General features: G+C 38.6%; 1 protein-coding gene across 1 annotated transcript in view; it reads right to left on the bottom strand.

Annotated features, from left to right (window-relative positions):
• The window catches only part of depdc5 (DEP domain containing 5, GATOR1 subcomplex subunit), a 227,618-nt gene that overhangs the window by 54,810 nt on the left and 160,597 nt on the right, over positions 1–12,211 (bottom strand). The window contains exons 30-31 of the mRNA XM_084319739.1: positions 8,321–8,513; positions 7,967–8,091 (exon numbers count right to left, since the gene is read on the bottom strand). Coding sequence (XP_084175865.1) covers positions 7,967–8,091; positions 8,321–8,513 — 318 coding nt within the window. The remainder of the gene's footprint in view (positions 1–7,966; positions 8,092–8,320; positions 8,514–12,211) is intronic.

The raw sequence follows: 12,211 nt of genomic DNA on the forward strand, positions 1-12,211 counted from the left end.
AACACTGTGATTAGTTATTAAAAGGCTGTTCAGAACACTGTGATTAGTTATTAAAAGGCTGTTCAGAACACTGTGATTAGTTATTAAAAGGCTGTTCAGAACACTGTGATTAGTTATTAAAAGGCTGTTCAGAACACTGTGATTAGTTATTAAAAGGCTGTTCAGAACACTGTGATTAGTTATTAAAAGGCTGTTCAGAACACTGTGATTAGTTATTAAAAGGCTGTTCAGAGTCACTGTGATTAGTTATTAAAAGGCTGTTCCGAACACTGTGATTAGTTATTAAAAGGCTGTTCAGAACACTGTGATTAGTTATTAAAAGGCTGTTCAGAACACTGTGATTAGTTATTAAAAGGCTGTTCAGAACATTGTGATTAGTTATTAAAAGGCTGTTCAGAACATTGTGATTAGTTATTAAAAGGCTGTTCAGAACACTGTGATTAGTTATTAAAAGGCTGTTCAGAACATTGTGATTAGTTATTAAAAGGCTGTTCAGAACACTGTGATTAGTTATTAAAAGGCTGTTCAGAACATCGTGATTAGTTATTAAAAGGCTGTTCAGAACACTGTGATTAGTTATTAAAAGGCTGTTCAGAACATTGTGATTCGTTATTAAAAGGCTGTTCAGAACATCGTGATTAGTTATTAAAAGGCTGTTCAGAACACTGTGATTAGTTATTAAAAGGCTGTTCAGAACATCATGATTCGTTATTAAAAGGCTGTTCAGAACATTGTGATTAGTTATTAAAAGGCTGTTCAGAACATTGTGATTAGTTATTAAAAGGCTGTTCAGAACACTGTGATTAGTTATTAAAAGGCTGTTCAGAACATCGTGATTAGTTATTAAAAGGCTGTTCAGAACACTGTGATTAGTTATTAAAAGGCTGTTCAGAACACAGTGATTAGTTATTAAAAGGCTGTTCAGAACATTGTGATTAGTTATTAAAAGGCTGTTCAGAACACTGTGATTAGTTATTAAAAGGCTGTTCAGAACATCGTGATTAGTTATTAAAAGGCTGTTCAGAACACTGTGATTAGTTATTAAAAGGCTGTTCAGAACATCGTGATTAGTTATTAAAAGGCTGTTCAGAACACTGTGATTAGTTATTAAAAGGCTGTTCAGAACATCGTGATTAGTTATTAAAAGGCTGTTCAGAACATTGTGATTAGTTATTAAAAGGCTGTTCAGAACACTGTGATTAGTTATTAAAAGGCTGTTCAGAACACTGTGATTAGTTATTAAAAGGCTGTTCAGAACACTGTGATTAGTTATTAAAAGGCTGTTCAGAACAATGATTAGTTATTAAAAGGCTGTTCAGAACATTGTGATTAGTTATTAAAAGGCTGTTCAGAACACAGTGATTAGTTATTAAAAGGCTGTTCAGAACATTGTGATTAGTTATTAAAAGGCTGTTCAGAAAACTGTGATTAGTTATTAAAAGGCTGTTCAGAACACTGTGATTAGTTATTAAAAGGCTGTTCAGAAAACTGTGATTAGTTATTAAAAGGCTGTTCAGAGTCACTGTGATTAGTTATTAAAAGGCTGTTCAGAACACTGTGATTAGTTATTAAAAGGCTGTTCAGAACACTGTGATTAGTTATTAAAAGGCTGTTCAGAACACTGTGATTAGTTATTAAAAGGCTGTTCAGAACACTGTGATTAGTTATTAAAAGGCTGTTCAGAACACTGTGATTAGTTATTAAAAGGCTGTTCAGAACATTGTGATTAGTTATTAAAAGGCTGTTCAGAACACTGTGATTAGTTATTAAAAGGCTGTTCAGAACACTGTGATTAGTTATTAAAAGGCTGTTCAGAACACTGTGATTAGTTATTAAAAGGCTGTTCAGAACACTGTGATTAGTTATTAAAAGGCTGTTCAGAACATTGTGATTAGTTATTAAAAGGCTGTTCAGAACACTGTGATTAGTTATTAAAAGGCTGTTCAGAACACTGTGATTAGTTATTAAAAGGCTGTTCAGAACACTGTGATTAGTTATTAAAAGGCTGTTCAGAACACTGTGATTAGTTATTAAAAGGCTGTTCAGAACACTGTGATTAGTTATTAAAAGGCTGTTCAGAACACTGTGATTAGTTATTAAAAGGCTGTTCAGAACACTGTGATTAGTTATTAAAAGGCTGTTCAGAACATTGTGATTAGTTATTAAAAGGCTGTTCAGAACACTGTGATTAGTTATTAAAAGGCTGTTCAGAACACTGTGATTAGTTATTAAAAGGCTGTTCAGAACACTGTGATTAGTTATTAAAAGGCTGTTCAGAACACTGTGATTAGTTATTAAAAGGCTGTTCAGAACATTGTGATTAGTTATTAAAAGGCTGTTCAGAACATCGTGATTAGTTATTAAAAGGCTGTTCAGAGTCACTGTGATTAGTTATTAAAAGGCTGTTCAGAGTCACTGTGATTAGTTATTAAAAGGCTGTTCAGAACATCGTGATTAGTTATTAAAAGGCTGTTCAGAACATTGTGATTAGTTATTAAAAGGCTGTTCAGAACACTGTGATTAGTTATTAAAAGGCTGTTCAGAACACTGTGATTAGTTATTAAAAGGCTGTTCAGAACACTGATTAGTTATTAAAAGGCTGTTCAGAACACTGTGATTAGTTATTAAAAGGCTGTTCAGAACATCGTGATTAGTTATTAAAAGGCTGTTCAGAACACTGTGATTAGTTATTAAAAGGCTGTTCAGAACACTGTGATTAGTTATTAAAAGGCTGTTCAGAGTCACTGTGATTAGTTATTAAAAGGCTGTTCAGAACACTGTGATTAGTTATTAAAAGGCTGTTCAGAACACTGTGATTAGTTATTAAAAGGCTGTTCAGAACACTGTGATTAGTTATTAAAAGGCTGTTCAGAACATCGTGATTAGTTATTAAAAGGCTGTTCAGAACACTGTGATTAGTTATTAAAAGGCTGTTCAGAACATCGTGATTAGTTATTAAAAGGCTGTTCAGAACATCGTGATTAGTTATTAAAAGGCTGTTCAGAACACTGTGATTAGTTATTAAAAGGCTGTTCAGAACACTGTGATTAGTTATTAAAAGGCTGTTCAGAACACTGTGATTAGTTATTAAAAGGCTGTTCAGAACACTGTGATTAGTTATTAAAAGGCTGTTCAGAACACTGTGATTAGTTATTAAAAGGCTGTTCAGAACACTGTGATTAGTTATTAAAAGGCTGTTCAGAACACTGTGATTAGTTATTAAAAGGCTGTTCAGAACACTGTGATTAGTTATTAAAAGGCTGTTCAGAACACTGTGATTAGTTATTAAAAGGCTGTTCAGAACACTGTGATTAGTTATTAAAAGGCTGTTCAGAACACTGTGATTAGTTATTAAAAGGCTGTTCAGAACACTGTGATTAGTTATTAAAAGGCTGTTCAGAACATTGTGATTAGTTATTAAAAGGCTGTTCAGAACATCGTGATTAGTTATTAAAAGGCTGTTCAGAGTCACTGTGATTAGTTATTAAAAGGCTGTTCAGAACATCGTGATTAGTTATTAAAAGGCTGTTCAGAACATTGTGATTAGTTATTAAAAGGCTGTTCAGAACACTGTGATTAGTTATTAAAAGGCTGTTCAGAACACTGTGATTAGTTATTAAAAGGCTGTTCAGAACACTGATTAGTTATTAAAAGGCTGTTCAGAACACTGTGATTAGTTATTAAAAGGCTGTTCAGAACATCGTGATTAGTTATTAAAAGGCTGTTCAGAACACTGTGATTAGTTATTAAAAGGCTGTTCAGAACACTGTGATTAGTTATTAAAAGGCTGTTCAGAGTCACTGTGATTAGTTATTAAAAGGCTGTTCAGAACACTGTGATTAGTTATTAAAAGGCTGTTCAGAACATCGTGATTAGTTATTAAAAGGCTGTTCAGAGTCACTGTGATTAGTTATTAAAAGGCTGTTCAGAACACTGTGATTAGTTATTAAAAGGCTGTTCAGAACATCGTGATTAGTTATTAAAAGGCTGTTCAGAACATTGTGATTAGTTATTAAAAGGCTGTTCAGAACATTGTGATTAGTTATTAAAAGGCTGTTCAGAGTCACTGTGATTAGTTATTAAAAGGCTGTTCAGAACACTGTGATTAGTTATTAAAAGGCTGTTCAGAACATCGTGATTAGTTATTAAAAGGCTGTTCAGAACACTGTGATTAGTTATTAAAAGGCTGTTCAGAACATCGTGATTAGTTATTAAAAGGCTGTTCAGAACATCGTGATTAGTTATTAAAAGGCTGTTCAGAACACTGTGATTAGTTATTAAAAGGCTGTTCAGAACATCGTGATTAGTTATTAAAAGGCTGTTCAGAACATCGTGATTAGTTATTAAAAGGCTGTTCAGAACATTGTGATTAGTTATTAAAAGGCTGTTCAGAACACTGTGATTAGTTATTAAAAGGCTGTTCAGAACACTGTGATTAGTTATTAAAAGGCTGTTCAGAACATCGTGATTAGTTATTAAAAGGCTGTTCAGAACACTGTGATTAGTTATTAAAAGGCTGTACAGAACATTGTGATTAGTTATTAAAAGGCTGTTCAGAACACTGTGATTAGTTATTAAAAGGCTGTACAGAACACAGTGATTAGTTATTAAAAGGCTGTTCAGAACATTGTGATTAGTTATTAAAAGGCTGTTCAGAACATCGTGATTAGTTATTAAAAGGCTGTTCAGAACACTGTGATTAGTTATTAAAAGGCTGTTCAGAACACTGTGATTAGTTATTAAAAGGCTGTTCAGAACATTGTGATTAGTTATTAAAAGGCTGTTCAGAACATCGTGATTAGTTATTAAAAGGCTGTTCAGAACACTGTGATTAGTTATTAAAAGGCTGTTCAGAACATTGTGATTAGTTATTAAAAGGCTGTTCAGAACATTGTGATTAGTTATTAAAAGGCTGTTCAGAACATCGTGATTAGTTATTAAAAGGCTGTTCAGAACATTGTGATTAGTTATTAAAAGGCTGTACAGAACATTGTGATTAGTTATTAAAAGGCTGTTCAGAACATTGTGATTAGTTATTAAAAGGCTGTTCAGAACATTGTGATTAGTTATTAAAAGGCTGTTCAGAACATTGTGATTAGTTATTAAAAGGCTGTTCAGAACATTGTGATTAGTTATTAAAAGGCTGTTCAGAACATCGTGATTAGTTATTAAAAGGCTGTTCAGAACATTGTGATTAGTTATTAAAAGGCTGTTCAGAACATCGTGATTAGTTATTAAAAGGCTGTTCAGAACACTGTGATTAGTTATTAAAAGGCTGTTCAGAACATCGTGATTAGTTATTAAAAGGCTGTTCAGAACATTGTGATTAGTTATTAAAAGGCTGTTCAGAACATTGTGATTAGTTATTAAAAGGCTGTTCAGAACACTGTGATTAGTTATTAAAAGGCTGTTCAGAACATTGTGATTAGTTATTAAAAGGCTGTTCAGAACATCGTGATTAGTTATTAAAAGGCTGTTCAGAACATTGTGATTAGTTATTAAAAGGCTGTTCAGAACATTGTGATTAGTTATTAAAAGGCTGTTCAGAACATTGTGATTAGTTATTAAAAGGCTGTTCAGAACATCGTGATTAGTTATTAAAAGGATGTTCAGAACATTGTGATTAGTTATTAAAAGGCTGTTCAGAACATCGTGATTAGTTATTAAAAGGCTGTTCAGAACACTGTGATTAGTTATTAAAAGGCTGTTCAGAACACTGTGATTAGTTATTAAAAGGCTGTTCAGAACACTGTGATTAGTTATTAAAAGGCTGTTCAGAACACTGTGATTAGTTATTAAAAGGCTGTTCAGAACATTGTGATTAGTTATTAAAAGGCTGTTCAGAACATCGTGATTAGTTATTAAAAGGCTGTTCAGAACACTGTGATTAGTTATTAAAAGGCTGTTCAGAACATTGTGATTAGTTATTAAAAGGCTGTTCAGAACATTGTGATTAGTTATTAAAAGGCTGTTCAGAACATCGTGATTAGTTATTAAAAGGCTGTTCAGAACATTGTGATTAGTTATTAAAAGGCTGTACAGAACATTGTGATTAGTTATTAAAAGGCTGTTCAGAACATTGTGATTAGTTATTAAAAGGCTGTTCAGAACATTGTGATTAGTTATTAAAAGGCTGTTCAGAACATTGTGATTAGTTATTAAAAGGCTGTTCAGAACATTGTGATTAGTTATTAAAAGGCTGTTCAGAACATCGTGATTAGTTATTAAAAGGCTGTTCAGAACATTGTGATTAGTTATTAAAAGGCTGTTCAGAACATCGTGATTAGTTATTAAAAGGCTGTTCAGAACACTGTGATTAGTTATTAAAAGGCTGTTCAGAACATCGTGATTAGTTATTAAAAGGCTGTTCAGAACATTGTGATTAGTTATTAAAAGGCTGTTCAGAACATTGTGATTAGTTATTAAAAGGCTGTTCAGAACACTGTGATTAGTTATTAAAAGGCTGTTCAGAACATTGTGATTAGTTATTAAAAGGCTGTTCAGAACATCGTGATTAGTTATTAAAAGGCTGTTCAGAACATTGTGATTAGTTATTAAAAGGCTGTTCAGAACATTGTGATTAGTTATTAAAAGGCTGTTCAGAACATTGTGATTAGTTATTAAAAGGCTGTTCAGAACATCGTGATTAGTTATTAAAAGGATGTTCAGAACATTGTGATTAGTTATTAAAAGGATGTTCAGAACATTGTGATTAGTTATTAAAAGGCTGTTCAGAACATCGTGATTAGTTATTAAAAGGCTGTTCAGAACACTGTGATTAGTTATTAAAAGGCTGTTCAGAACACTGTGATTAGTTATTAAAAGGCTGTACAGAACACTAGTTATTAAAAGGCTGTTCAGAACACTGTGATTAGTTATTAGTTAGTTATTAGTATATTTGTTTCTCTGGCCAAACTAACATTGTTATTAATCCTGCGGCTGCGCTTTGTTTAAAAACAGCCAATCAAATCCCCATCAATGGAAAATTAACCCGCCCCTACCCATGCTGATTGGTCCTTGTGCAAGACTAGAAAGCGGGGATCTTTGATTAAACACCTGCTATCAGAAGAATAGACAGTCAGAATTTTCTTTTTTTACTTTCACTTTTTTAGTACTTAAGTACATTTAAAAGTAGAAACTTTTTTACTCAAGTGTGTTTTTAGCCAGATACTCTGACTTTTACTTGAGTATGATTTTGAGACGGTACCCTTAAGTATAATTTCTGGGTACTTTTTACACTCATCAATCAAAGTTAGTATCTAGGAAGACGGCTACTGACGGAACACGTTACAACTCCCACGGCTGGCCTTTCCGCCCAGAAGGAAACAAACTAGGGCTGGGCGATAAAACGATAACGATAACTATCGCGATAAATTATTTCCTCGAAATAAACATGAAACGTGGTCGCAAAGTTTCGATATATCGATTTTCCAAGCTTGGATATGAGCACACTCACTAACAACCAATCAGTGAAGGAGATGGCCGACAGTGAAGGAGGCCCGCGCTGCACCTCTGGGTAGAGAGGTAGGACTCTAGTAGTAAACAAGGCTGGCTAGGATAACTAGCTTGCACGGCGCTGTTTTATAGTTTACGTGCGGAGTATGTGTGTGGCGTGAATTCTGAGGCCACGGTTAGAGTAGTGTGTGGTATACGGTGGACGTCGTTGCAATGTATTGGGGCGGAACAGAGTATTTTAGGGATATTTAGTACATTGTCATGGGATACACCGCTTGCTCTGGCTAACTGCTAACGTGCGCGGACTGATGACATCAACTCGAGACATTCGCAGCAGCAAAACAAGTCTATTAATAGCCCGTCCATCGGCGCCGGGCATAAGAAGTTAATTAAACTTGACAGACATTATATCGACGATAATTATCGATATCGAGTTATATGAAAATAATTTTATAATTTTATCGCGATAACGTTTTTGGCCATATCGCCCAGCCCTAAAACAAACACTTACTTCTGAGTGTGTTCTAGCTCCAACAGGGCCGACAGGGCCGAGGTGCCTTTCTTGCCTGGTGGGGGTCCTACCGGCTCCGGGGCGAAGGAGGAGAGGGGCCCGCTCACCTTCAGAGGGCCTCCTTTCTAGAAGCAGGGACGACAGACTAAGAATACGCAACACATATTTTTTTTTTATCCAGTTTTTCTCCGCTTTTTCTATTTTCTCCCATCCCAATTCCACTGTGCCAATTCTTCCCTCCCCTGTCTTGAACGTTGCTCGCATATGCCCCCCACTGGTCGGTTGTAGGGAGGATAGAAGCCTTGCATCAGAGCGATGTCTTACCCTGTTGATGATGTCAGAATAATGTCTTACCCTGTTGATGCGGTCAGAGCGATGTCTTCGTCGGATTCTGTTCAGCCCCTCCAGGAAGCGGATGAAGCTGTCCTCTCGGCTCGGCGCCTCCCCGTACACGTCCCAGTGCCCCTCCCCGTCTGCCACGCGCCTGGCCACGCCCGCCGGCAGCAAGAGGAACCGAGTTCTCCAGAACTTCAATGAATCAATGAGACTGAAGGAGAGGAGAAAGAAGGAGAGAGGAGGAGAGGATGGGATTAGAGGATGAGGAGAGGAGAGAGGAGAGAGGAGGAGAGGATGGGATTAGAGGATTAAGAGAGGAGAGAGGAGGAGAGAGGGAGAGAGGAGGAGAGGATGGGATTAGAGGATTAAGAAAGGAGAGAGGAGGATAGAGGAGGAGAAGAGAGGAGGAGAGATGAGAGAGGAGGAGAGAGGAGGAGAGGAGGAGAGATGAGAGAGGAGGAGAGATGAGAGACGGAGGAGAGAGGAGGAGAGGAGGAGAGATGAGAGAGGAGAGATGAGAGGAGAGGAGAGATGAGAGAGGAGAGAGGAGAGGAGAGAGGAGAGGAGAGGAGAGGAGAGAGGAGGAAAGAGGAGGAGAGATGAGAGAGGAGAGAGGAGGAGAGATGAGAGGAGATGAGAGAGGAGAGATGAGAGGAGAGGAGAGAGGAGGAGAGATGAGAGGAGAGAGGAGAGATGAGAGGAGAGGAGGAGAGGAGGAGAGGATGGGATTAGAGGATTAAGAGAGGAGAGAGGAGGAGAGGATGGTATTAGAGGATTAAGAGAGGAGAGAGGAGGAGAGGGGAGATGAGGAGATGAGAAGATGAGAAGATGAGAAGATGAGAAATGAGAAGAGAGGAGGATTGGAGAGTAGATGAGGAGAGAAGAGGATGAGATGAGAAGAGGAGAAATGAGAGGGGAGAGAACAGGGGAGAAGGAAAGGAGAAGAGAAAAGAGGCGAGGAGAGGAAAGGAGGGGATACATGAGGAGAGAGGACAGGGGGTGAGGAGGAAAAGTGGAGAGGAGAGATAATGGGAAAAGAGGATAAGAGAAGAGGGGAAAAACTATATCTTATATCATTCAAATGTATATTAAAAAATGTGAACACTAGAACTCATCTGTATGATTCAGCACAAAACAAGGACATGGTCATTTTAAATGCTGTCACATTAGCAGATATACAGGACAGTATATTGGTAATTAGTCCGCTTCCTTCCAAAATATCAGACAGTTCTGGTCAGTAAATTAGTGTACAGTAGTTGTGGTCACTAGACTAGATGTGGTCAGTAAACTAGTGTACAGTAGTTGTGGTCAGTAAACTAGTGTACAGTAGTTGTGGTCAGTAAACTAGTGTACAGTAGTTGTGGTCACTAGACTAGATGTGGTCAGTAAACTAGTGTACAGTAGTTGTGGTCAGTAGTTGTGGTCACTAGACTAGATGTGGTCAGTAGTTGTGGTCAGTAGACTAGTTGTGGTCAGTAGTTGTGGTCAGTAGACTAGTTGTGGTCAGTAGTTGTGGTCAGTAGTTGTGGTCAGTAGACTAGTTGTGGTCAGTAGTTGTGGTCAGTAGTTGTGGTCAGTAGACTAGTTGTGGTCAGTAGTTGTGGTCAGTAGACTAGTTGTGGTCAGTAGACTAGTTGTGGTCAGTAGTTGTGGTCAGTAGCTGTGGTCAGTAGACTAGTTGTGGTCAGTAGTTGTGGTCAGTAGTTGTGGTCAGTAGTTGTGGTCAGTAGACTAGTTGTGGTCAGTAGTTGTGGTCAGTAGACTAGTTGTGGTCAGTAGACTAGTTGTGGTCAGTAGTTGTGGTCAGTAGTTGTGGTCAGTAGACTAGTTGTGGTCAGTAGTTGTGGTCAGTAGACTAGTTGTGGTCAGTAGTTGTGGTCAGTAGACTAGATGTGGTCAGTAGTTGTGGTCAGTAGTTGTGGTCAGTAGGTGTGGTCAGTAGGTGTGGTCAGTAGTTGTAGTCAGTAGGTGTGGTCAGTAGTTGTGGTCAGTAGACTAGTTGTGGTCAGTAGACTAGTTGTGGTCAGTAGTTGTGGTCAGTAGACTAGTTGTGGTCAGTAGACTAGTTGTGGTCAGTAGTTGTGGTCAGTAGACTAGTTGTGGTCAGTAGTTGTGGTCAGTAGTTGTGGTCAGTAGACTAGTTGTGGTCAGTAGTTGTGGTCACTAGACTAGTTGTGGTCAGTAGTTGTGGTCAGTAGACTAGTTGTGGTCAGTAGACTAGTTGTGGTCAGTAGACTAGTTGTGGTCAGTAGTTGTGGTCAGTAGACTAGTTATGGTCAGTAGTTGTGGTCAGTAGACTAGTTGTGGTCAGTAGTTGTGGTCAGTAGTTGTGGTCAGTAGACTAGTTGTGGTCAGTAGTTGTGGTCAGTAGACTAGTTGTGGTCAGTAGACTAGTTGTGGTCAGTAGTTGTGGTCAGTAGACTAGTTGTGGTCAGTAGTTGTGGTCAGTAGTTGTGGTCAGTAGTTGTGGTCAGTAGTTGTGGTCAGTAGACTAGTTGTGGTCAGTAGTTGTGGTCAGTAGACTAGTTGTGGTCAGTAGTTGTGGTCAGTAGTTGTGGTCAGTAGACTAGTTGTGGTCAGTAGACTAGTTGTGGTCAGTAGTTGTGGTCAGTAGACTAGTTGTGGTCAGTAGTTGTGGTCAGTAGTTGTGGTCAGTAGACTAGTTGTGGTCAGTAGTTGTGGTCACTAGTTGTGGTCAGTAGGTGTGGTCAGTAGACTAGTTGTGGTCAGTAGTTGTGGTCAGTAGACTAGTTGTGGTCAGTAGTTGTGGTCAGTAGTTGTGGTCAGTAGACTAGTTGTGGTCAGTAGACTAGTTGTGGTCAGTAGACTAGTTGTGGTCAGTAGTTGTGGTCAGTAGACTAGTTGTGGTCAGTAGTTGTGGTCAGTAGTTGTGGTCAGTAGACTAGTTGTGGTCAGTAGACTAGTTGTGGTCAGTAGTTGTGGTCAGTAGTTGTGGTCAGTAGACTAGTTGTGGTCAGTAGACTAGTTGTGGTCAGTAGTTGTGGTCAGTAGACTAGTTGTGGTCAGTAGTTGTGGTCAGTAGACTAGTTGTGGTCAGTAGTTGTGGTCAGTAGTTGTGGTCACTAGTTGTGGTCAGTAGTTGTAGTCAGTAGGTGTGGTCAGTAGACTAGTTGTGGTCAGTAGTTGTGGTCAGTAGTTGTGGTCAGTAGACTAGTTGTGGTCAGTAGTTGTGGTCAGTAGTTGTGGTCACTAGTTGTGGTCAGTAGTTGTGGTCAGTAGACTAGTTGTGGTCAGTAGACTAGTTGTGGTCAGTAGTTGTGGTCAGTAGACTAGTTGTGGTCAGTAGTTGTGGTCAGTAGTTGTGGTCACTAGTTGTGGTCAGTAGTTGTAGTCAGTAGGTGTGGTCAGTAGTTGTGGTCACTAGTTGTGGTCAGTAGTTGTAGTCAGTAGTTGTGGTCAGTAGTTGTGGTCACTAGTTGTGGTCACTAGTTGTGGTCAGTAGTTCAAAAGTGCTGTTGCCATAGTAACAGTCACGCGAGAGAGAGAGAGAGAGAGAGAGAGAGAGAGAGAGAGAGAGAGAGAGAGAGAGAGAGAGAGAGAGAGAGAGGAGGAGAGGAGGAGAGATGAGAGAGGAGGAGAGATGAGAGACGGAGGAGAGAGGAGGAGAGGAGGAGAGATGAGAGAGGAGAGATGAGAGGAGAGGAGAGATGAGAGAGGAGAGAGGAGAGGAGAGAGGAGAGAGGAGAGGAGAGGAGAGAGGAGGAAAGAGGAGGAGAGATGAGAGAGGAGAGAGGAGGAGAGATGAGAGGAGATGAGAGAGGAGAGATGAGAGGAGAGGAGAGAGGAGGAGAGATGAGAGGAGAGAGGAGAGATGAGAGGAGAGGAGGAGAGGATGGGATTAGAGGATTAAGAGAGGAGAGAGGAGGAGAGGATGGTATTAGAGGATTA

The sequence above is a fragment of the Notolepis coatsorum genome (genome assembly GCF_963971535.1).
Source record: "Notolepis coatsorum genome assembly, chromosome: 8".
Taxonomy (NCBI): Eukaryota; Metazoa; Chordata; class Actinopteri; order Aulopiformes; family Paralepididae; genus Notolepis; species Notolepis coatsorum.